Consider the following 26974-nt stretch of genomic DNA (forward strand, 5'->3'; position numbering starts at 1 on the left):
TAGAAAATTGCAAATAAAATGTTTAATTTCAGAAACTGAGTTCACCATTTATAAATACACTAAAACATAGTAAATGCAAAATTAGATTAGGCATAGGTACAGTATTTTAACAAAGCTACAACTTTTCTAAAAGGTCATAGGCAAATGATGACTTGTTTCCCAAAAAGTATTCAAGGAAAACTGAAATGAGAAGATTAATCTTTCTAGAGTTAAACCATGGAGAACATTCCTTTCAAATTAAAATGCTGGCTATTTTTTTCCATCTTATTTGAAGTTTTCAGGGCTCTATATCCCATTTGCCTGATGGACACCAACAGTTAAGAATCAACCCTACTACATAAAATTCTAAGCAGTGCACCATATCCGTAAGGCTATTACTGAAAATCAGAAGATCAGTTATTTCTGTACTAGGAGCTTTAAGACAGGCTGTTCTACACAACTGAAATTACCTTAGGAGTAAGGGCTCAATTTTTACAATAGGGAACCTTATAGTTTCGATGCACTAAAGATTAGAAAAAGCTTTAGAATGACATTAGAGTCTTCATGGTAAGTTTCTTGCCTTTTTTTGTACACGGCATTAAATAACAAGCATTAATTCACAAACTTTGATAAGACTTCCAAGAGCTTTTATAAATACCCAGAATATTTCTGTAGTTCAGTTAAAATGTAAAACCTGAACAGGAGAACCCAGAATGGGAAGTTTTACTACCAATTGCTGTATAACTGACATTCTGTATCATCTCAAATTTAAGGTTTATTTTCAGATACTAAGTCAATAGTCTCCTGTAAACACATCTTCCTCAGTAACTCTTCCTAATCTTTTACGTACTCTAGGGCTTGCAGTTAAAAACACCACATGATAAAAAGATGGCTTGAACCCCATCTTTCATGTACAGCTTTCTTTTGACAACTACAAAAGCTGTTTTGTTGCAATTAAAGCAATGTTCAACTAAAATACAGTACCTGGTTTATGGTTTTTACATAATAATTGAATAAAAAACTACAGAATAGAACTGTTTACATCTTTTTTTTTTTTTTGCCATTCTATTAAAACAAATGACTGAGCTTTTTTAAAGTTCATTTACAATTATGGATTAAAACCTACATAATTTTGTATAATTTGACAAGACAGGCTATCTCTAGTGTGAACTTTTAAAAAACATATATACAGTATCTGGCCTGAAGTACTATGAATAAGGCACATGTAGACATATTGAAAGCTGAAAAAAATTAAACTAAAATTTGGAATTATAGTCACTGATTAGATGTCATACATGGCCCCTATTGGAGCAATTTAAAAATCCAAGTTACAGTTATCCAGTGAGCAACAATAGATTTAGTCTAGCAGTTTGTTCATTAGTTTCAATACTGGAAGTATATTAAAGGAAGATTCACTTTCAAAAAGATAAGCTTTTCAAAGTGTTCAATCATTAACCTTGACTGACTAAAGTTGTTGCTTTCATTGGATGTATTGAACAATCTCTCTGAAGGAACAATGCTTGGTGGGCAACCCAAGAACCTGACAGCCAACTTTGACAGTACTGGCCAAGATGACTTCTTAAAGTTCCAGTAAGTGAGAGGATCACAGTTATGCTCAAGCACTTCTTCCTCCAAGTAAGAAAGCACCATTTCCTCTGGTAACTTTGCTCTCTCTTTCAGATCTTTTGTTTTCTTCATGTCACCCATGAGTGACCAAAGATTATCTTCCCCATATGAATTTGTAGATGGTGAACCTATATCACATCCATTGGAAACAGGTTTATCATCATCTGAGGTAGAACTCATTATTTCCAGCTCCCTGATTAAGTCTTGTTTATATTGTTCAGCCTCCTCTTCTGTAAATAAGGATGTTTTATACCGGGGATCCAGAAGTGTAGCAAAAATGTACCTTGGATCATGAAGTGTGGAGGACAATCTACTCACCATAGCTTCTTTTAAAGATTTCAGCATAGTATCTATGCCCATTGTTTCCTCAAATAGCATTTCTATTTTCCTGTTAAGTATATGAATCATTGGAATCACTTGGCTTAGAGTAGACATGTGTGTACTCATCTCCCTACTCGCAGCTTCAAATGGTTTGAGAGCATGACACACCGACTGCATGACTTCCCACTGATCACAACTTATTAGCTCCCGAAAGCTGCACTCTATTGACATTTCATCAATTGCTCTTTTCTGTTCGATAAGACGTTCAAGCATATGAAAAGATGTATTCCACTTTGATGGAACATCTTGTATTAGCTGATGCTGAGGCAACTCATACTCTTTTTGCAACTCAGCTAACTTCTCTTTTGCTTTTGCTGACCGATGGACACGTTCACAGATCTTTCTTGCAATACTAAGCAAATTCTGAACCATTCTCTGGCTTTTGATAGCCTCATTTACAATGATATTAACAGTATGACTAAAACATTGTACACTTGAATGATCACCTTCATTTAAAGTTTTCTCTATACTCTGATTATCAGTAACAGTAATCCCAACCTGAAGGCCAATGGAAGTAATCCATGTTTCCCACCAGTACTCTAACTGCTTTTGAATACTGATTCCATTGTAGTCGCAATCAATCTGTGATACATTTAATAGTGCTGAACAATGGTAATCCTCACACTGTGGTCGAAATGAAGACTCAAATGTTACCCAATGAGCTGTCAGGGTTAGATATTCTCGTGTTTGGTTGCTCATCCATATTCCAGACGTAAAATGGATCACTCCACTTTCAGCCTCTTTAAGATGTGAAATAATTATTTGTTTTACATTATCATACATATCTGGAATTGCTGTCCTAGAAAAGTAAGATGGAGAAGGTAAAGAATACTGAGGTTGCAAATATTCAAGCAGCCTGTTAAAGCCAATGTTGTCTACAAAAGAATATGGCTGAAGGTCAAGTGCAATCATTTCGGCTACGAGACTTGTGATTTTTTTGGCAACTGGGTGAGAGTCACAAAACTTGTCATTGGTTTCATCAAAATTTGAAGATCCTAGTAATTCTGTGCTCAGTGGCATGTGATTATCCGTAGATGAGGGTAATACGGTCTCTGAAACATCAGTTTTCAACACATTGTTATGAAAACGCTGCAAATGTCTTAGAAGGCAACTCGTGCCTAGATTTGTTGGCTTTTTCCCCCTACTTATTGTACGTCCACAGTGCATACATACTACTTTTGTTGAATCTGCAGAACAAATTGAAAAGTGATTCCACAGTTTTGAGGTCTTCTTACTATTAACAGGAAATATAATTTGATTATCATGTGTAACCATTGTAGGCAAGTCAGTCAACTTTGAGGATGAACATTCTGCAGAAGCCAAAGTGGCGTAAGGAGAATTTGCCAAACTCACATCAAGAAAGCTCTTTTGGTTTCCAATTACGTCAGGATGGCGCCTATATAGATGCCTCATCAAGCAGCTTGTGCCCACATCTCCTTTCTTACCACGACTTATCATACAACTGCAGTATCTACATACTGCTTTTAGACTGTCTGCAGGTGACAGTGAAAAGTGGTGCCAAACTTCTGATTTAAGCCTTTTCATAGTTCTTTTATTTTGCTGAAATACAGCAGCAGGTTCAAATATTAGTGGACCTAATCCCTCACACTGTTTCTCAGGAGATGAAACAAAGGAGACTTCGCCTATATCATCAGAAGACGACAGCATTGAGTCTTCCACTAGAGCATCTCCAGAAGAGAGATTAGTATGGATGTCCTCAGAGATTCTGTCTGGAGAAGAAGAAACAGAAGTTGATTCTTTCATTAGTTTTCCAGGAGAGGATGACATAGAATTCAGATCGCTATCTGAGGGTAGTAAAGAAGGCAACAGAGTTGGAGGTGCAGTGTAGAGAGGTGGTATGCTGGTACCACCCCCATTCTCTTGCAGGACAATGGATCGATGGGCTCTCCACATGTGTCTTATTAAACAACTCGTTCCCAGGTCTTTCCCATTTTTTCCTCTACTGAATTCATTCATGCAGTGGATGCAAACAGCTTTAGAATTATCTAGAGGTGACAAATAAAAGTGTTTCCAGACAGCAGATCTCCTTCTGGAACCTGATGTGCTCTTTGGAATTACAACATTTTTTTCTGCTACATTCTCTACAGTGTCATCATACTGGTTGTTGGGTAGCTGTGGAGATGACCCAACCATGACTTCTTCTTTGCTGCACTTTTCAGAAACTGAGAGGTCTGATATTTCTTCAGAAGAAACAATAGAAACAGATTCCTCAATTATCCGATCTGGAGACGGTATTTTCGAAGCCATTTTCTTGACCAGTTTTATGGGGGATAACATAGAACTCAGATCTCCAACATCTGCAGACTGAGGTGGCAGTAACAACGTAGGTGAAGAAAAGGAGGATATACCTGGCATACTTCCATTTTCTTGAATTAGTACAGTGGGATGGGCTCTCCTCACATGTCTCATGAGACAACTTGTACTCAGGTCCTTTTCATTTTTACCCCTGCTAAATTCTTTCATACAGTACATACATATTGCTTTAGTACTATCTCTAGGAGATATAAAAAAATGGTTCCAAGCAGGCGACTTTTTTCTGGAGCTTATGTTTCTGCTAGAAAGGAGGCTTTGCGTCACAGCTTCCATTGCTACATCATACAGCGTACTACTATACTGAGGAAAAAGAGATCCATAATCATCTTCATTTTCTGTAGATAAATATTTGCCAGCGTTATTGGTAATGAAGTTCTTTTCTTTGTCTTCCTGTTCATCACTGCTGTCCACATGTTTGAAATCATCTTGTTCTGTCTTTATATCCATTCTTTCTAGAGTGCAGTTAATGCTGTCTTCCTCTTGCTCTACTTTTAAGTTATTGATTTTACCCAACACAAAATTACCATCCATTCTGGGGTAACCTGCTTTACTCCTGTCCATGGATGACAAATTCTTCTTGCCAAGTCTTCATTTATTAATAAATATAGATAATTTAAAAGATTATTTAAAATTTGATTAAAATGATTTATCTTGTATACTGAATGCACAAACACAAATGTGCGTATGTGTTAAAATAACCTCTGGTTTATGAATTCTGTATCTGTGTTGTGACTAAGCAAATATGATTAGTCATAAAAATGCATTTAAAAATTATAGACTTAATTAATGGAATCTCATTTTTTCCCCAGGATCAGGACATTTCAGGTCATACATGAACGTTCTCAAAGACAGCTACTGTTAAATGCTTCATGTTGTAGACATATTTCTAAAAAATGAATGTTCTATTTTCTTGTTGAAGGAAGCCATTCTGTTAATCTTGATTGGGCAACTGTGATTCTTTTGCACCATCTAGAAATAAAAAAAACAGAAGACAAAGTTGACTAACACACTTTAAATAACTACAGTAAAGGTGAACTGAAAACACGCACTAAAGGTTCTGTCATTTTTTTTTTTCTCCTTTGAGATAAAAGAATTCAGTGTACTACTTAAAAAAAGAAAAAACCCCAACATTTACTCAATACATTTATTGTAGGCAAATACATGTCTATACATGCAGCTCTGGTTCAGCTCTAACAAAATCTAGTGTCCAGGCATCACTTTTGTATTTGCTTGGACATACGTATGCCTTACCCTACATCCTAATTCAACCACTACATAATCATACATACACACATATATATACAAACATTACTATGTATGTGTCTGTATCTACAGATATAGAAGACAAGCAAGCATTTAATCATGTTAGCACAGAAATATGTACTTAAAAAAATGTTAAGTTACACTCCTGTACCTGTGAGCCCTTCAGTACTGACAGCCCTTCATTACTGACAGCAGTGTTTAAAAATACAACATTTTACAAGAAACCTCTGTAAGGGTATCCAGTGTTGTCATACTAATCTCTCTTTCTCTGACCATAGTCTCACATGGTTATACTCATGCCCTAACACTCCCAGACAACACCATACTATAGAAACAAGCTACTTTTAGAGTTCCACAATTAAAAACTGAAATGAGCTATGCAAATGCCATATATACACTGAGATCACCCAAAAGCATAACATCACTCAGAAGCAAAGATACATACGGTTGCATATGCTGCTGCCTATTGCAGCACTGCCAGCTCAAGTTCCTCACATACCTGAGGGTTATACTAGAAAGCCCATTTACACCGAGATAGCTTATTTCTCTCATGGGTAAAGATTTCCTCCACCAACAATTGCAGTACAAAGACTAGGTTTTTGATGTATAGCTGCATAAAAATCACTGGGCAACAACAGGCTCAAAAACCAGAACCCCCCACTGGCCCCACACAAACCTGAAAAAGCTGTCTGCATTTGTCAGCTACTTTTTTTTTTTTAATTATTTTTTACTACAGTTCTATCAGAATTCTAAATTTTGCCAAACCCTTCCTCATTTATTCTCTTGTGTCATTACTGTAGTTATTGGTACTTGTCATTCAAGGTGATAAACATTTTTTTGACCACACAGGTGATGCTATGCTATGCACTCTGATTTGTGCAAACAGGATTTTATGGGACTCTTTCTCCCCAGCTGAAGACAAAACACAAATTTGAAGCAGCTATTTTAGAAACTTCTCACACAATTTTCAGGTGTTACTCAAACACAAGAAGGATTTCAGCAGACAAAAGGTGAAATTAGCCATAGCTACAAGACACACAAAAAAAGTCTAGGTTGTACTCACGCAGCCAATCCCTCCCCCCCGCCCCCCCCATACAAAGACCAATGTCATATTAGGTTTGTAACCTATTTTAATTAATATTTCTCTGAGGCCTGTTTACAAGAGACATCAATAACAATTATTTTCTGTTGATTTCAGATTTCTGGAAAGCCTATCGTGGTGAAAACTTACTTTCTTTTCCAGTGCAGGGGAAGGGGCAGGGAAAAGGAGGGGCAATCAGCTTATTGCAGCTATTTTAAGAAAAGGGAGATAGAGCAGTCAGAACTTGCGAAGAGGAAGGCAGTAACTCTGGTTTTCTTTCTATGAAAGTTTTAGTACTTGTGCTCTGCCTTCCTCTCTCCTTCTCAGGGAAAAAAAAAAATGTTTTTGGACACCAAAAGATATGAGGGTTGAGCATGAAGAATGTCAGTTCTAATGAAGGGAGAGACTTGAAGAAAAAGAAAAACCTTAAATTTCTAGAAGAAATTTAACACATTACACAGTACTTTCCACAGGTTGTGAAATCACATCTAAGAACAACTCTGGCAGCAGAGACTAAATTTACATCACTCAGTATAAAACTAAATGAAACACAAGTCAGTGATCACACACGTATTGAGGACATAGAATCATGTGCATCTGGGACAAGAGAGAGCATAAGACAGTCAAAATTTTTAATAGCAATTAATCTAAGAGGATTTTTTTAATCTTTATTTTGATCTAATCTGTGAATTTGAAGCCTGTACTTCAAACAGTAAAAGCAAGAATATATAATAAACTGTTGTGACTTAGGATCACAATAGAAAGGCTCACAAGCAAGTGACTCCATGCAGAGCTTACAGAACCTAAATTATGCATGCAAGTGCCAAGTTACAGTAAGCACATTACAGATTCCTAGCTAGATTCGCACAAAATACACACATGCATCCATTGGCATCAAGTTCTGATGAAGGTGTGCACACCTCTAGCCTGCAATTCCTGTAATTTCTTAACTACGCCAAAACAATTCTAGGCTTTGAACAGAAAAATCCATGGAGATGCTTCACTTGTCCCTGCCTTGATAAGCAGTTACTGCTTAACACAACTAAGCATAAGGTAGCTGTGATGGGAAGATCTGGAAACCTGATAAATGAGACCAGTTGCAAACTTCATAACCAAACTTAACTAGATTGACATTCGTTAACAATACACATTACCAATGGTTAAATTCTTAATCATTATCAGCCATTATCACCACATATTCAAACAGTTAGGCCCTAACCATCTTATCCTAAATTAGTTTTGAGTACACAATACCACTGAGCTGATGCCATGTAGTTAAATACTGATGGCTATGGTCCTTGATGGTCTTAGTTGCTGAAGTTGAGGTGAAAAGATGAGAGTGCTGTTTGGACTCTGAAGCAGGAACGGCAGTGGTAGACTTCTTTCTTCCCTATTTCTCCTTGCTGTTGATGGGTGTTTTTAATGCTTATAATCTCTTCCACCAAAAAAGGGTGTGGGAAGCAATCTCATCTGCTCCTGACATTATTTACCTTCTTTTGTTTAGGATCACAAACTGTTCTTGTTCCACCGCAAGTCTTTCTTGCTTATTCTGTATCCTTTGTTTTTGCTTGCAGATTTTACTACTTGAATTGTTGATTCACGTTTTTCTGTCCCCTGTTTGTGCAATTAAACATAGGTCTCCCTTTCCAGCTACATATTATTTCTATACTTATGCTTAGCTGTGATATAAAATGCTTTCACGCTGTTAGGAGAGTTATGCTATTAGCAGTGTTACAAAGCACTTATATACTGTGGCCAGCGACACTATATTAGTGTACTTATGGCTGAGTTTAAGACAAGAAAACATTAATTATATCTTGGCCACTTTATGGTGTTACAGGTCTCTGGCTACATAGTACATATTGTTCTGGGCATTGTTGCTGCCTTCTAGGAATGCAGAATAGCTGAGATTTAGGGGAGACTCGTCAGGGCTGCTTGATCACTTCCCGGGAAATCCCCAAAGTTGGATGCCCCTTAGAGGATTTTGCATGTATTTTTTTTCCATTTTCTTTCAAACATCTAAGGAAGATCTCTATTGCTTTGAGTGTTACTACATCATACTGTAAAATTAAGTCAAGCTCCCTCCCTTCAAACACCCTGGAGGGTCCAATACAATTTTCTTTAGAATACAGTCCACAAAATGCTCAGGGTTAGAAAAGTAGATATGTTTTTCATCTCCCCCTACCATACCAGCTCTGTGGAAGAGTCAATCTGTTTTAAAAACAAACAAAACACTCTACCCTATTTTTAAATGTTATAGTAACCTAGAACGAAGTATGAATTTCATTATGACCACCTTTACATAGCTTAGTTACACTTGGACACAAGCTACTTTAAGTTAAGGACTACTGCTAAACAAACAGGCTATTCAAGGAGAAGGAAAATGTTTTTAAAGGTACAAAAGGCTACAGGCAGTCAGCTCAAAATTAAAATGATTTATGCCTTTGAAATCTCCTCAATTAGATACAGACAAGAAGCAAAACAAAGAGAATTAAGAGACACCTTGCAACAAAAATCTTCAAAGAAAGTAAATGGAACTAGAGAACAATTATCTACTCAAATGTACTACTCTAGACTGTTAGCTCCTGAGCAGCTGTAGACAGTCAGTGGTTTGCTGTGGCAAGAAGCCTGCACAAACATTTTATAGGATTTTCCATTCAAAATGGGATTACTGAAAGCGTATGGTGGTTGACAAGAAATGTCAGGAGAATGTCACTGATCCAAAGAGTGCCACAGCAGACTGCCATGGCCAGAAGAAATCACTGCTGAAGGAAGAGGGTAAAAAAAAAAAGAAACACTGGTGTCTTGGGATTAACAGACACAGAAGTATGAAAAGTATGCAAGAACACTGAACCATGAGCAGATTATTTGTTTGTAAGGCAGATAGTGGCCTGCAAGCTTTAAACAATTTTATATTGAGTAGTCAGACAGTAATCATGGACTTGATTATGTTGCAGAATCCTAGCGCAAATAATGGTCTAGAGAAAGTAATTTAAAACAAAAACTTCAAATTATTATTATACAAGTACATATAGTGTAAATACAGACAAACACACATGCATGCAAAATGCAAGAGGAGTTGTTTCAAGAAACATGCAAAATGTGGAGACAAAGTGAAAGCAAAACTATTGTACTAGTTTGAAAAAAAAATCAAAAGCAGTGAGATTTTGAGCATAGAAGGTACATAAAAGCACATTAAATAACAATTTGCACAAACAAATGTCAGTTTTGGAATAAATAGTGCTAATCTTGTTTATTTTTGGAAATGTACAGGCATCATTAAGAACATCAAGTAAAAAAAAAAAAATCCCTAAAAGCAAGAATACAAGCAATAAGGAGGAGACATTTTAAGAAATTATTATTAGCTTCTACTTCAATGGCAGATACTACGCTAATTAAGGAATATTTGCTAAAAAAACCCAAACAAACAAACAAACAAAAAAACCCACAAAACCCCACACCTCCAAAAAACCTGAAAACAAAACACATCCAAAAACTTGTAACACATAAGCAGAACATTTTTATAAATTTATAGGCCAGATGAACCTTACTGCTTTGAACAGTAACATTTTCTCTACAGGAATTTCCTATGACAAAATATCAGTGATAGCTCACCCATTAAGAGCTGCAGAAGTTTGCAAGACACTGAGCAGTTAAAATGTGGTATTAGAAGAGACTGCAAAATTAGCATGTTAGTCACACTCTGAAGCAAGGTGGGTCCTACGCTCAAGTCTCACTGAAGCTCACAGGGATCCACACAGAAGTACAAGCATGTACTAGTGGATGCAACAGTGTAATTGGCATCAAAGTACAGAAAGTTAGGCTTAATAAAAGAAACAAGCTGGTTTAGACCTCATGGGAGGTATGATTTGCAGAGGACTGTTGGGAGAGAAGAAAAAAGGAAGGTAAAGCCACCTTTACTATTCCATTACTTCTCCAGTCACCCAAAAGGCAGATCTTACATTAAATGATAACTGTTGTGGTTTTACAAAGGTATTCCCTCCAACTTGCAAAATAACCTCTCATGTCCACAACCCCAAATGCTCCATCTGGACACGAAAGAGTAAAGTGTGGAAACAGCACCACCAATACTGTACATTGCTCCTTGTGGACAGGAATAGTCTTCACCCTATCTGAATACTGGAACAGAATATAACAGTCAGGACAAGTAACATTAAACATTTTTATTAATCTTATATGAAAAAGCTGAAGTTTATAGGAATCTGTATACTTAACAAAATATGTAACAAAAAAAAAATCTGAGAAGCCTTTGTTAATGGAAGGGGAAACATCATAACCAAAATCATATCTAAGTCAATAAAAAAAAAAAAACAAAAGGGCATATACAGAAAAAGGAAAGAAAAAAAAAAGATAGAAACTATTACTTGTATAAGTGCTCTCTTTTACTAGATAGAAAACCCCTGGTGTTAGAAACTGGAAGTATTTTTATTTAAAATTTCAACTATTTACTATGCTTTTTTTCCTACTTATATCTTAAAAAAAGTGATATATGGAAGTAACAAAAATACAACATTTTTGAACATTGGCTGAGAAATAATATCTAGGTTTAGCTCTTGTTCTGTCACAAGCTACTGGTCTTGCAGAAGTCTGAACTTCTCCCTCCGTGACTCCCTCCCAATTAGGAGGGCTGTAATATTTTATCTTTCATCTTTTGTTTTTATTCCATCTATTCTGCCATGAGTTTTACAGGGTCATCTTACTACGTGGCTTATCCATCAAGGTCTCACTCTCATGAAGGCTCCCCAAGTACTCCTGAAAAACTTGCAGAATGAAAAAAAGGTTTTATAATTATTTTTAAAGTTCCATTTTGGAGTGAGACAAACATTTAGAAAAATCCTGGTTTACACATAGGGAACATTCATGTACAGTTTTATATGTTTGTGTAAACAAGAAAAGACTGATTCAGCTCTCAGACTAGGGCTGGTGATGGGAAGGAAAAAAAAAAAAAAAAAAGGGAGGGGGATTATTCCCTCTAAGGGTGGAGCATTTCACGGATGTGTGGCCAGCCAAGCAGGACACCACGGGCAGGAGCTGTAACAGGCTGGGAGGCAGGAACCAGGCAGCTCCCGAGGATACTGCGACTGCTGGGCTTCAGCTGCTGGAAGAAACAGGGCAGCATCCTGCCAGGGCAGCTGATGCCCTCAACTCCCTCATCCCTGAAGAGAAGCTGGGAAAAATTACAAAGAGAAAATAACATGTCCAGAGTAACGCATAAGGAAGGAAACGAAAACATGCTTTGGAAAGCAATGGGACAAAGGTACATGCTCAGAGGCTTGGGAGACAACGCAGGTAGAATGAGAGCCCTCCAAGAAAGGTATGTGAACTCCCCAGTGCGCTCATGCTACTTGTCAGGACATGACACAGAGACCTCCGATTTATCCAAGTATAAAGATCATTCATGCCTCTTCACGTTGCTGAAAAACTCAGTGCTTAGTGCAAGCTGGGGCCTAAATCAGTCATTCCAGACAGAGAAAAACCAAGGTGTGGAGAGCTGAGTGTAGTAGCCATAACTATCATCATTAGACACTGGATACTCAAACCTAATTAAATATGCAGGAATTTAGCTAAAGTAGAGACTGAAAAGTCAAAAACACTACCAGCTAAATGTAAATATCCCCCCCTTTCTTGCCTCCCATCTCCAGAAACATCAAATAGTTTTACTGTGCACATGGACTATTTTATATTAAGCAGTAAAATAGACCTGCTAGTGCCAAGTTAATATTTCTTTGGTTTAGCGGTCTCTGGACTCTTCTCTCTGTCTTCTATTTTCACCACCACCACTAAATTAACCGTAATGCAAGAAGATAACAATCAACAGCACAACTCAGAAGCAACAGCTTTAGTCTTAGACTATTGCTAAAGGGACAGTGTCGAGTTAAAATCTAACCAGCACGCAGAAAACACCTAACATTGCACAAACACCAACTCCTCAAACTTAGTCTCTTACTCTTTTAAAAGCTGGTTTATTTTGTACATCTGTTTTCTCCTCTTGCTGCTGTAAACATCAAAATCTCTATGGGACTCTGCTTACTGATCATTTTCAGATATTCCCTGAAACCTCAGGAAAGGTTCAAGCACTAAAAGCCCCAGCTTTGTACAAATATCTCCATCTCAAATCTTAAATCATCTGCATCATGGTGCATGGAAGAAAGTGAGCACACCAGCTCCCCCTGCACAAAACTACACTGCCTCTTCCACTGATGTATAAAAGGAGTGAAAATAATTCATGACAATGGCAAAACTGAAGAGAAACGGTACGATTTCCAGATTAGCATAATTTAAAAAAAAAAAAAAAAAGGCACTTAGAAATATACACAAAGCAGAAATGAAGTATGATTTCTTTTTAAAAATTAATCTTTTTTAAAAAACAGGATCTGGTTCTTAATTCAGTTCTTACACCAGTATATCCTCAACCATAAAACTTCTTAAAAAGATTGAGATAATGTTTTTTAAATATTATACATTTCATATTCATTATTTTTGAAGTCTGATATAAATAAGGATGTTTGTGTTAGCATGCTTATTATTCACATCTGGCTGACATTTAGTTCTGGCATCCCTGTTTAGCGCCCAACTGGATTTGCTAAACATGCTCAGTACCCAAATGTTTCATCAGACCTCAATGATACAGGCTGAGTGCTCAGCATGTTTAAGAATAAAGCAAGCGTCTGATATAGGGTAGAGAGTCAAAACTCAAGCTTATTTCTGGAGAAATCAGTCTTCATCATTTATTTGACAATTTATTAAGCATATATATATTTGAAGCATCATCCTCCACCACCTAGGTTTAAGCAGTACTGTTAAACACTATAAAGCCCATAGCACAGAAATCTCCATTCCATATGATTTCAAACAGCATTCATGTTAAAATAAAAATGCAAAGCTAAAACAATAAAAAAAAATCACTTCAGCCAAAACAATGTCACTCCCAAGTTTTACATAAAAAAATTAGTATCAGTGTTGTATGTACCACCATACATAATACTATGTATCACCACAAATAGTAACACTACTCAAACCTACAACCACCTGATAAGCCTTTAATAGTTGCTATTTTTTTTTTCTTAGTGCACTAAAAATACCATCAGATCTCAAATGGGGCGATCTTCCTTCACACGTCCTTCGCTAACTTCCCATAGCAGCACACTATAAGAAAGGAGGAAAAAAAAGCAGGCTGTACACATGCTAATCATTTCTGTCCCAGCTTTTACCAAGAGATAGCTTATAAAAAGCGCATCTGTCACAGTAAGCAAATTATGTCAACATTTGTCTAGGATCCCAACTGTCTCTTAAGTGTTGAAGTGTTCTTTCTCATTATCTGGTATGATACTACTGAAGCAATACTTGCAAGATATGTTTCTCTGCTATTGTTCATACCTACCAAATGTCAGATCTGCCTGTCATTTGTTAAAATGCTGGTGTTTTAAGCAATAATTTCATTAAAACTTTAAGCAGGATTTTCCTAAATCTTACGCATCAGTTCAATGTTCCTCCAAGTGAAAGCTACAGATTATACTCTTATTTTGATATTTTTATCACTTGCAAATTTTGACAAACATACGCTAATAAAATGGGGCAATTCTTAATGTTACAAGAGATAAGGTGGTTTTCTTAAGAAAAATATTTAGATTTTTTTTTAAACAGCTGAAGCATGTATTGTTCAACTTAGAGCATTTTTAGTGCAGGACAAAACTGCTTTTAGTATCTCATGTGGTACAATTTGGGGCTGGGAGGAGGGGAGATTAATGAAGGTTACAGTAACACAACACGAGGGTAAAATGGAGAAGATGATAAAAATAAGAACAGAGCAGGGAAGATGCATCAGTATTATCATGGAACGGGAAACAACACACAACCAAAGACACAGTACCAACTGCTAAGTTCCAAAAGAATGAAAGACAAAAGACGAAGCATTTACTCCACGTTGCTAGAGAACAGCATCCTGCTTTCAGAAAAGCATCAGAAAATTCAAAGCAAGGCTCCTCTGATACTTTTCCCCAAGAGATCAATTCCTCTGCTTAGAGGAGGAAGAGAAGAGTGTAATGGGCTGTGCAGTCCACAGGTGACAAAATAAATGCAAAAAGATTAGGACAGGAGATTCTTCTCCTGACTAGTCCACCTTCCTATCTTGCAATATAGTAGAAAACACACTTTTTTTTTTTTCTTTTTTAAGATGTCTATCTTTAAACTCAGTAAGAGTGAAACTTTAAGCAATTTAAGGATAATTTCAAACAGTTAAAAATGAGACACCTGTAAAGGAGAAAGCTGAGTGTTACAAAGCTAAATAGGCAGGATGATGAATGAAAAAGTGGTTAAGAGTGTACAGTAAGTCTTCTTGGAACTCTTGCTGAAAACATACATGTAAGTATAAAGTGAAGAAAAACCTCACAAAATGTTAGCAGGGTCCTTTACAGAATGTAATGTTATATTGAACTGTTTGAACTATAATTTTTCTAAAATTAAAAAATTGAACAATATCTGTTGAACTGCTAAGACTATCATATGTTAGTGTCTATTCTGACACTAACCAGATAAGTCTGAAGAGGTCTGTTTTAAAAACCCTTCATAGCTACCCATTAATCCAATTCTGTGTTCATATTGATGCCAGTTAGTTACATGTCCTCAGATAGTTTCGCTTGTGCTATGGAGAGGTTTTCCATTATTTACACGTATCGTATTCATGTATGTGTAATATGACAGAGCACTATGCTTGTATTATACATTTGTATCCTGGAATGCTTGTACACACAAAGGCAGGTTAGAAAGAAAATGCAGTTCGTAGTCCCTGAAAAGACAAAAAATATTTTCAAAAGGATAAACAGTAGTTTGAATACTTCGTAGGGATTTTTTACAGCTAAGGTTAATCATTCTTTTGTCACAAAACTTTATTTCAAGTCAGAAAATACACTCAATTGCAAATGATTCTCCAAAGAAATCTGTTTCTTCTCTGTACCAGGTATCTTTTTTTCTTCCTCATGCAATAATATGAGGAAATCCAGCTAGATTTTACTTGAGGCAAGGAAAAGACCATCTCTCTATTAAATATACTAAATATAACAGAAAATTAATATTCACAATACCATCCAAGATAATTTTTATAGAGTTCAGAAATACTCAGTTTCATCTTGCCAACAAGCACAAGAACTGCTACAAAAACAACCAGGTAACTTTAAAGCCAAGCTTCCTTATCACATGCAGGCATAATCAATCATGTCCATGATAACAGTGAACTTCTTATGCCCCTTTCAAGTATTTTTTGTCATTCGGTATTTTCTAAGTAAACTGTACGTTCATCAGTAGCATATGACATTTTTTACCTGACATCCCAGTTTACAATGACCTCAATTCTGTCCCTCTCAAAACAAACATTCCTATTCATAAAATGGGGGAGAGGGAGAAAGAAATGGGCTTACAGATCTCCCTATTCACTTGTCAACCAGCCTGTCCCTAGCCTCCCTGACAAGGGGTCTTTTCCCTCTTAACCTCTTTTATGGACATATTCTCTTTGCCTTCTTCAAGGCAAGGTGAGAATTTGCAGCAAAGACCCAGCTGACACTGACAACCAAGCCAGGAAAGCCGACGTTGTTTCCACTAGCACCACATCGAGCATTAGCAGGAAATCCAAAGAGACACTCCTGTCCCTGGCAAACAAATAGCTCAGTATTCTTCTCCCAAAAGAAATGGTTTATAGGACAACCATCCTACTGCCATAGACACAATTTTAATTTGAGCAAATAAGGTTTTGCTGGAGGAGTTAACAAAAAATACAACAAGAATTTTAATTAAGAATAAAACTTTTTGTAGTACTTATTCTAACCAGTGCAGTTCATGAGCTTTAATTCATGTAATGCAACCTGTAATTTAAATAAGTTTTACAGAAGAAAGTTACACAGGTGTTTTATTCAGAGCAGGATCCAATTGCAGAACAATTTCAGTACCAGAGCAGGTAAAGGATAGCCCTTGCTGTTCCCATTTGCTTGATTTCTATTATTACACAGAAGACATAATAATTATTTTAATAAACCTAATATTTTGTGAGGTATAGAAAAGGGAAATAAATGAAAACATTTAGAGAAAGGAGAAGGATCAGGAATCTCCCTGTTCTTCATGAGCAATATTGTATTTCCTGTCATAAACGGATTGCGGTCTCCCCACAGCACAGTAAGACACAGAAGACAAAATCAGTAGGAAAGGAAAAGAAGAACGGAACCTCAATTCCTCCTGTTTCCCACTGTCAAAAGCAAAGATGCTGCCAACAGCATGGTCTGCACACCATTTAGTTCCCTGAAAGCTGACCCACTCTTCCTATTTCAGTGGCTACTAAAGCAAGTCGCAACGAGTGAAAACCTCTCATGTAAGAAGTACTACCCTGTTGTCTTTTTGTTGTTTTTTTCCCGTCTGTAGATATGCTCCCACAGTTATTAGCATATCATGTTCCCACCTTTAATGCAGAAGAAAGAAGGGGAACCACAGAGTAAAAATAGAAAATATTACATGATTGCCGTTATCAATGCCGCATTTTAGCAAGGATCTGTGGTCCCGAATCTTAAATAAGAAAAACTCTCAAGAGTTGGGAGCCAGTAGTTGGGTAGGAGTTATAAACAGGCAGCAGCAGTTTCCACACTGCTCTTTCCTCTCCCACCTCCTCATGGCATATCTGACACTACTAGATCCCTTTAATCAGGAGCTATTTTCTTCAACGATCTAAACTGCACATAAAAGCTGCTGCATAGCATATGCACTGGAAGTCTTCAATTCTTACAGTGGATACTAAAGGGTGTATACCTATAACATTTCTGATCTACCAAAATTCAAAATTTTAAGACAAGACAACATCTGGACAGCAGAATATTCCCATCTTTGTTCTCAGGAGACTCCAGCTCTATGTAAGTACCCATTCTACCAAAAGAGTGCCTTCTTAATCACAAATGAAGAAAGCATCATAGACAGAAGGCACATTTGCAAAATGCTAGCTCTCTGGGCCGCACTACTCAACTCCAGGAGCTAATATGCAGTAACTTGTTCATAATACACTGCATGGTGCAATCTGTACTGGTGAATACATCACATGTTGCATATTGATATGCTGAAACACAGAGGAAAAACAAAGTCAGTCTTCAACTACCATGCCATGAAGGAAAAGAACCCCAGCAGGAAGTAGTACGAGATCACTTAAAAGATATACCTCACATTTCGTATTTCCCAAAATAAACATGTAAAAATTACTGCGTTCTATAAAACCTTAACAAAATAGTTAAAGAAAGTTGTTGCAAGGAACTCAAAATATGTTCTATAAATGCATTTTTTTAGGGTGACCAAAATTATCTAAGCTCTATTCCAGAGTGTTTACAACTTGAATTTCAATGAAGCACATGAATATGAGAAAAAACAGGTGATAAAATGTATACGCTTTCCTGTTGGAGCTTGTATTGGCATTTAATGTCTTTAAGACTAACTACTTACAGATTTTATTATCTATCAGAACAACTAAACTTGCAGTCAACAGTTATTTCATCTGGGATTATAATTCACACAATAGTTCTTTAAGATACTAAGACTAGACACTCATTTTCAGTAGACAGGTAGTACTAAAGTGGGTATTTTCATTGAAGGCTTTTAGCCTTGAGAGCCACATTAGAAAGGCACTTTAGGTAGAACTATAAAATGCTACAATGCTTGACATCATGTAATGAAACGGTGCAAAGCATACAGTGATCCTGAAATATAAGAATTCAGCATTAAATACATGAAAGTGAATTTCCAGATATTCTGGCAAAAGCAACATTGTCCCTTTTATCAGATTTCTTCAGAGTGGTCTACAACTGACTCAAAAGGCTGCTGCAAGCAACGACTACTCTTACCTGCTCTTTGGCTACACTACGGACTTGGAAATCACTAGCAGTTCCATTTTTGCTTAGACACTGATGAGGAATGATCCACAAGCAGATTTAGTATGTAACAAAATCCCCCATACCTTTTTTATGTGTCACCTAGGAAAACTTTCCTTCAATAAATGAAACTGAATCATGTTTTTATTTTTCTTTTCCTCCAGAGGCCAGAGTCTTATGAGTAAAGGCTGAGAGAGTTGGGGTTGTTCAGCCTGGAGAAGAGAAGGCTCCAGGGAGACCTTATAGCAGCCTTTCAGTACTTGTAAGAAAGGGGGCTTATAAGAAAAATGGGGACAGGCTTTTTAGCAGGGCCTCTTGCGATAGGACAAGAGGTAATGGTTTTAAACTAAAAGAGGGTAGATTCAGACTAGATATAAGGAAGCGATTTTTTACAACGAGGGTGGTGAAACACTGGAACAGGTTGGCCAGAGAGGTGGTAGATGCCCCATCCCTGGAAACATTCAAGATCAGGCTGGACGGGGCTCTGAGCAACCTGATCTAGTTGAAGATGTCCCCCATCGCAGGGGAGTTGGACTAGATGACCTTTAAAGGTCCCTTTCAACCCAAACTATACTACGATTCTATGACCCTGCCAAGACTTCCTAGCTCAGCATTTTACCTATCTTAACCATTTTGTCCATCTGTTGCTAAGATGTGTGTTAACCAATAATACAGGCAGCTTAAAAGTTGAGCTATTTTATTTGGGGCAAGGGGGTAAGAAAAAAAAATAAACAGAAAGCTCTGAACACTATACAAGAATAACATTTATTGTTAATTTACATATAAATGCTGATCTGCATACGAACAATTTTTTTCTATTGCATCTTAGTCAGGAATCTCAGGCTTCCAAAAAATCTGTAGTCAACAGCCCAACTGAATATATAAAGAAAAAAAAGTTTCAGACAAAAACCCTAGAAGAAAATATTAAAATTTACTTTATCAGTGAGGACATCAAAATCTGAATTAAGATGCGTGTAATTTGAGGATAGGATGAATGTAGCAGGTAAGTTACTTCCCCCTTTTTAAGAGGCAGACTGCAGGGTAAGGATGTATATATGCCAGCTGTTACCACAGAGTAAGAGGTGCCCCACAAATCATAAACTAGTTACTAGTAGTCTAACACTGTAAAGATATCCAGGCTTCCAAACTTAATTTTCAAGTCTCAGGCACTCACACAAACCTCCTGCTAAATTACTAAGCTCCATACAAGTCAATGCACAAGCACAGAATTATTCATTACCTTTATCCATTGGCTTACTCTAAATTAATAACAACAGCAACGATACAAGACCCAAAACAAACAAGCTGCCCACTAGTTTATTGAGAAAAACAAGAAAAACAAACACACACACTTACACATCTGTTCCACTGCACGCAGGTGGCTTCATTTGAGGTTAAAAACTTGCTACTCAAACTTAATGATGATGATTGTATCTAAGAAAAAGAAGAAAGTAATTCCTTTTAATAAATTTTTTTAATCATGTTAACTGCCAGAGTGGCAAGTCATGGGATGTTTCAAGTTTCTCTTTAGGTGACATCTCCAGGAGTTGCACTTACATGACTAGCTCTCGCTTTTTTTCAAAATCCCTAGCCCTCCCTCATAATCCCCAAGAAAAATTAGACATTTTCAACTCTAGCGCTCCAAAGCAGAAAAATCAAAATATGCCTGTGAGGGGCTGGAAGAGCTAAGGCCTCCAACGTGGCGGCGGGGCGCGCTCTGCCCGACAACGGGCCCGCCCACTGCAGGTGAGGAGCCGGTTGGCTACAGGGGGCAGAGGGCGGGCCGGAGGGGGCGCAGCTCCCTGCTCCGATAGGCCGAGCGGGGCAGCTCACCGTATATGGCCAAAGGTCAAAGCACCCTCACGCCGCCAGGGAGGGAGAAGTCGCTCCCCAGGCCCGCCCACCCCTTTCCTGAAGGTTCTGGAAGCACAAACCCCGCGCGACACCTGATTAGCCTAATGAGTTCGAGTGCCCCCCCAAGGCGGGGCCAGGAGGTGATAAAAGGGCACCAACTGAAGCCCTGCACGCACGCAAGCCCGCCGGAACCGGACCAACGCTGGACCCGGGAGCGGCGACATCTGTCTCTCCTCTCTCTCTCTTGGTTTTTTTGGGGGGTTTTGGGGGTTATTTTTGTTTGTTTTTCTTCCTGTAATCCCTACACCTCATCCCTTTCGACATAAACCCTTGACCAAGTCTGGGACGAGGAGCAGATCCAGCCGCCCCCAGGCTCCTCTCTGAGAAGGGGTCTAGCAAGCAAGAGGGTCTGCTCTGAACCTCCTGACCCAACGGGAGGGATCTCCTTATGGTCTTCCCTGAACCGATCCCCAAAGAAGCGAGGCCTGTGCTATAGGTTTGGTGACGCATGGTTAGCACGTGTTATACACGTATTCACTGACGTAGTTTCACGCCAATTCTTGTGGTGAGCGAATAAAAGTTGAGTTTAAGGATCCCTGGTGTCGTTTCACCTGAATCCTGACCTGGGAATTGGTGAACCTGAGTCATCCTGGGATGTGACAATGCCCCCCCCACCCCCCCCAAATGAGTACTAAAATGATTTAAAAGTCAAATTTTTGTACTTGTCTTGGCGCTGCTCCATTTTTTTTATGCTTAGGGATGACTACATCTCATGATGAATGAAACCAAGTCTATACCACATGCAAGATTTCAAAGGAGCTTGCCGACACCTTTCAATGCACTACAGGATTCATCTGGCGGCTTGTTACACCTTCTCTTCAGGAGCTAAACACGCTGTTTACACACTGCACCTAGCACGTGTATTAATCAACATGCAATAGGACAGGATCAACACAAGATTATCATCCCCCACGTATGAGAAAGGAATGATTGCAAGTGGAGCATATTAAGTCAGATATTTTGACTCAGCAACAAAACAGACCAAAACGGTCTATCACAGGACACATTTTTGGAGTTTTGCAACTTCAGTCCCACTGACCATTACACAGACATGAGTGTCATTATGCAGAGGCCCGAGCTGTTTCACTGCCCCAGTACACTAAAAAAAAAAAAACCAAAACAACCAACCAAGAAATCTTTCTGCCATCTTAGAAAATCCAGAAAGTAAACTGACTCCAAATCTGAATGCAGAAAACACTGGACTCTGCAGTGCTTAGTGGCCAGGATGGTGCTCTGTCCTCTTTTCTGAGCTTCATATGGATTAAGCATCAACGGGTTAAATCAGCAAAGCATTCTCCCCACCAGTCAGGGCTTACTGCTCTTATTCAGATCGTAAGACGGTGATTGATATATACACATACATATATATATACACACACACTTTTTTTTTTCTCTTGAGATGGAGAACACCTCTCAGAGGGTGGAAAGTCCCAATTGCTGGCTTACTGTGTGTTATGGAATGAATTATATTACTTCTTTTACTGACATTTTCACTTAAAAATACTTCCCTACTCCCTCTTAAGCAAGTGAAAACATCTCCAGAGCTGTGCGGCTGGCTAATTTGACTGTTAAAATGAGAAACTTCAGCTGTCCCTACTACAGTGAACATTTAAATAATGTATACAAAGAGGAAGGTGTCAGCCAAGGAGACACAGACCCACCCAACGCAGGGTGCTCAGCAGAAGCAGTTGGGGAACTCTGCCGAGATGTGGATTCAGCTCCTCAGGCAAAGCAGGGAAGCGAACCTGGCTCTCCCACATTCCTTGCAAGTGCCAGAGCCAGACTACAGGCAAGATAGAGTACAAATAATGCATCTTTATCCTCCCCGATGTCTTTAAAAAACAATACCAAAACCTCACAACCCTTTCATTCCCATTTTCCCATTCTTTTATTTGTTAAAGATGACTATAAAAGAGTCTCAAGCCGGGCCAAACATTTCATTCAATTCAAATTAATGTTTGGGTTTTCTTGATTGTTTATTTTAGTGAGAAGAATAACAAAGAAAAAGTCATTTTAGCTGGATCTGAGCTTATTTTCTTTAGAGGCAAACACTGATTCAGAAAGTAGCATACAGAATTACAGCAACAGGTAAGCAGCGTAGTTATTGAAATGCTAATTAAATGAACCTATTTGGGGCAAAACTGGTACGAATTTGTTAATCATTGTCATGAGACAAATACATTATTAATTTTAAATACCTTTTTCCATACATTTTGTGAAGAATTGCAAAAGAGTATTGCTAAAATACATCGCAGCTGTTAAACCAAGCCTATTTTCAGCCATAATTTTCAAGCTATTCACTACTGAAATCCAGAACTGGCTTTTGTGTTAAAGGTACTGAAAATCTGAGCACTTGGTGCAAAAATTACTCTACCACAGCAAGGGAAAAATATATCTGTATGACACTATAGAATGTAAACTAGCAGACATGATTCAAAAAGAAAAATCCAACAAGCTTTCAGACAGCTATAACAGTGAACTAGTAACCCTCTACACCTTCAAAGAGGGACCGTCCAACCCAACATGTCACTACAAAGCAAAGGGAGAAGGGAAAGAGTTGAGAGTTGGAAGGGAGGCAAGCGTGCAGTAATAGCTAAACACAGCACACAGGCTGCAAGCTTAAATAAAGATTATGGTAATACCGTAATATTTCGTATGTCAACATCCACTGAAAACCAGTCTTATACTGGTTATAGGAAAGACTGATACTTCACTTTCCAGTATGTTGTTCAATATCAAAAAGTCACAATTTGTTCTGAATTGTGACACTTGAATGAAAGTAAGGACCTTAAAAATCAAGCTATTTCCCTGTTGTTGCTTTAACAGACCATCATAGTATGCTCTGTCTCATCACAAAAAAAAAAAAAGAAAAAAAATCAAAAACCAAAACAATACTACCATGGCTAAACTATGTATCACACTACATAATTTAGGATAGAAGTTCCTCTACTTTGGGGAAAAAAAAGAATAAAAGCTTTAGTTGTTGTTCTTGTTGTGTGCACTTTAAACTCTAGATTTCACTTGAAAGTTATCTTTAGGCCACAGAAACTACTCAATTTTTTCACTAGTTGGTTGAAATTAAACAATCCCACAGTTGTGAATTGACATATATTGATGATGCCAGTAGCAAATGCAAAATAAACAGCCAAAATTGTACAGAAAACAATGCACGTTTGCCGCATGCAAGAGAACACCTTTTTGTGAAGCCTTTTTTGAAAGTGTGTATTAGAACATATAACATGTAAATTACACTAATTCGTGTCAATACTAGGAAAATACTTAGACTGTCCCTACTTAAGGAAAAAAAAAAAAAGTCAGTCATGATGATGAGTTGAACATTATGGTCTACACTGTGCAAAATCCCCAACTAAACTATCAATAATACTTTTTTTATAGCTAAACCTAAGCTAATATACATGTATAATCACACCTATTTGCATAAAGCAGATTTTTTAAAAATTGTACATTACAGTGGCAACCCCATAGTACAATATGCTCATTTTGAAAATGAGAACTCCTATAAATTAAAAGTGAGCCTCAAAAGACAGCATTTGCAAAATCCTCTCACAGAGTCCTCACTGTGAATGGTGGTAAAATGCAGCAAGGTGTTGGGAGATATGGCCCAAAACATCTGCATTCCTTAAGTCAAACTTTCTCAGAGCCACAAAAAAAAATCTCTTAAGAAGTTACCGTATTCAGGGTTCTGGAAAGTTAGAAGAAAACAAATTCCAAGAAAAAGGGGAGGAAAAAAAAGAAAAGATACAACAGGCTCAAAGGCCACATAAACCAGCAACTATTCCCTACGACCTAAGAGTTTGCCAGGACTTCCTTCAGTAAGACCTAGTTCTTAAGAGTCTTTGATAGGAGGATATTTACGTGGACAGACAATTTTAAATGTGTGAAATTCAGTTGCCCTCCTGTACTTCCAAAGGACCTGTTATAAGCCTTAGTGATGTATTATGTGTACTGAAGTAGACCCCCTCCGCACTAACCACCCGTGACCCCATGACACTAGCTGTTCTGTAAACACAATTCTTGCTCAGAACGTTTGCAGTCTAGGTTTAAAAAGAGCCAGAATAGGTGGAAACACCAAACAGAGAGAGAGAGGCTGTAGCAGACAAGGTAACAGAAAGGCAGTAAGCATTACTCTAAGCTCATCACCTGTCTAGCCTTCCGCTATTATATACTTTGCCTTTCACATTATCATTGAGGATGCTGTACCTGTCCCAATTTTGCTTTATACAGAGTAACAGTAAAAGAGTTACAGTTATTCTACAGTACAAATGTTTAGAAAACTTTTCTCTGAGATGCTGAATTTAGATATTTCATTTTACTTTCATTTTACTTATTCTCAATCAATTCTTACATTTGTCTGCTCTGGAGAACTTCTATGGAATAAATTCCTCAACATCTGTTAAAGTTGGAAGATACTAGCAACGCTGTGAGTATCAAAAGATAAACACCCAACCGTATAAAAACTTCCAGCACCTTGCCCGTTGGTCTTATACCAGCATTCAAATTTCTAAGACTCCACAAAAGAATTTCTGCTGCTTTTAATGTACAGTGAAGAGATGTGAGATTTTTTTTCTCCACAAAACCAGTCTCCATAGTAAATAATAACTAGAATGCCCCTGCCCAGTATTTGTACAAATATAAGCTTTCCAGTAGCAGCATGGTATCTCAGGGATAGTTGATAAAGTCTTCCAGACTTCATTACCCCCAGGATGTACTCTGTGAACATCCTCCCGAGGGTGCACATCCGCGCTTTAAGTGAAACGTTCCATTACTGAAGATAACCTTTAGAAGAACTGCGCTCACTCTCTTGAAAAGCAAAACACACGCACATACAGAGCGGGCCATACAGACAACACATAAGGAAAGCCCGAGAAGTGTGTTTATGTTATGGTGGCTTGAAAGACTTTCTCTGCTTGGCATTATAGGCACAGCACGACAGCTCACGCTGAATTATTGAAATCTCTCGAAGATACCCCCCAGAAACAAGACACAACTGCTTCTAACACATAAGCACCAGGGCGAAAGGATTAGGGAAAAAAGGACTTTTTTCTACACTGCAAAGCCAAACGCTACTAAACTTAGCAACGACAATTAGAATCCCCGTTAATGCAAAAGAGGCCTTTTACCTTTCATTGCATTACTAAATGTTTTTACACTATTAGTAGACTGCATGTGCAGCAGGCAACTTCAAGCGTATCAGTCACCCTCTGAAATCCAGTAAGCATTGTAACGCAGCCAGTCTCTACCCCCAGCAGCTGTCTCGGTGTAGATCTAGAAGTTACAGAAGAGACGTTTAAGCAAAATTACCGCGTCCCAAGTAGAAGACGAGAGCAGCAGTACGTGAAAGTTCAATTCTGCCCTTTCTCCACACGCAGCCCACTTGAGCGACTCTGCCCAAGAGGGACGGGGCTGGGAACTTCGCCCCACACAGGAAGAGATGCAGTGTTTACGCCGCGGCCGAAGCCGCTGGCAGGCGCCTGCCCCCCTCGTGTCCCGCGTTCTCGGAGGGGGAACGCTTCCCATGATCTCCTGGGCTTTTCGGCGCCGGCGCCCGGCTAGCGAGCCAGTACCGGCGGAGCCCGCCCGCCCGCCCCCCGGTCCCCGCGCAGCCCCGGCCCGCGCCGCGCGCCCTGCGCCGAGCGGCGGCCGCCCGCGGAGGGGGCGGCGGGCTCTCCGCCCCCGGGGCTGCCCGGGCCATCTTAGCTCGGGATGGCAGCGGCCACATGGCCACCGCTCCCTCCGCGGGCCCGGCTCCCGCGGCCTCCCGGCGCCGCGGCCCCGCCAGGTGGGAGCGGGCGCGGAGCCCCGGCGGGTCCCGCCGGCCCGGCCCGCGCCGCGCACAATGCCGGGAGGGCTCGGGGCGCGGCCAGCGGCGGGCACCCCTCCCCGGTCGGGGCGAGGACGGAGCCTGCCGGGCGATCCGGGCCAGCGCCGAGCCCCCCGGGGACCGGCGACCCCCGCCCGCCGGGCCGGCCGGGCCCCCTCTCGGGGCCTCGCAGACAATGGAGCCAGCACCGCGGGCCTAGTCCCCGGCTTCCTGCGCCGCCCCGCCGCCGCACGCCCCCTCCCCGGCCTGGCGGCGCTGTCCTGCGGGCGCTCCCAGGCGGGACGGGGCGCCGCCGGGCCCGGGGCGCGGGGCCCCGGCCGCGCAGGCACCGGCGCCGCTGAGGCAAAACCCGGCGGCGGGGGCGGGGGGGGTGGCGGCGGCGGCGGGGGCCGGGGGAGGGCGAGCCGGACCGCCCTGCCCGGCCCCCTCCCGGTGCCGGAACGGTGCCACTCACCTCTCCGGGCGGCCGCCGCAGGGGAAGCCGGAGGTCGCCGCCGCCACCGCCCGGCCGGGCCCGAAAGAGTTAAAAGGAAGGGCCGGGCGGGACCGTCCCATTCATTAGCCGGGCGCTTTGTCTCCGGCCGCTGCCGCCGCCGCGGCGCTGAGCAGGCTGCCCCGGCTCGGCCGCCACGGGGCGCGGTGCGC

General features: G+C 39.7%; 1 protein-coding gene across 5 annotated transcripts; it reads right to left on the reverse strand.

Annotated features, from left to right (window-relative positions):
• ZBED4 (zinc finger BED-type containing 4) lies at window positions 1-26969 on the reverse strand. Of its 5 annotated transcripts, XM_052789957.1 has the most exons (4): window positions 26784-26969; window positions 25629-25773; window positions 19930-20007; window positions 1-5289 (listed from the first exon to the last, which is right to left on the reverse strand). In XM_052789957.1, the coding sequence occupies exon 4, from the start codon at window positions 4879-4881 to the stop codon at window positions 1363-1365; it is 3519 nt and encodes a 1172-aa protein (XP_052645917.1). In that variant the 5' UTR covers window positions 4882-5289; window positions 19930-20007; window positions 25629-25773; window positions 26784-26969; the 3' UTR covers window positions 1-1362. The 5 variants fall into 5 exon arrangements, with proteins under 5 accessions (XP_052645917.1, XP_052645918.1, XP_052645921.1 ...); XM_052789958.1 differs by lacking the exon at window positions 25629-25773; XM_052789961.1 differs by lacking the exon at window positions 19930-20007.
• Window positions 26970-26974: the final 5 nt, after the last annotated feature.

Source organism: Harpia harpyja, chromosome 6 (assembly GCF_026419915.1).
Source record: "Harpia harpyja isolate bHarHar1 chromosome 6, bHarHar1 primary haplotype, whole genome shotgun sequence".
NCBI lineage: Eukaryota > Metazoa > Chordata > Aves > Accipitriformes > Accipitridae > Harpia > Harpia harpyja.

What these genes read in the sequence shown, in the direction of transcription:
- ZBED4 (XM_052789960.1), bottom strand. Translation starts at nt 4,881, where the DNA reads ATGGACAGGAGTAAAGCAGGTTACCCCAGAATGGATGGTAATTTTGTG.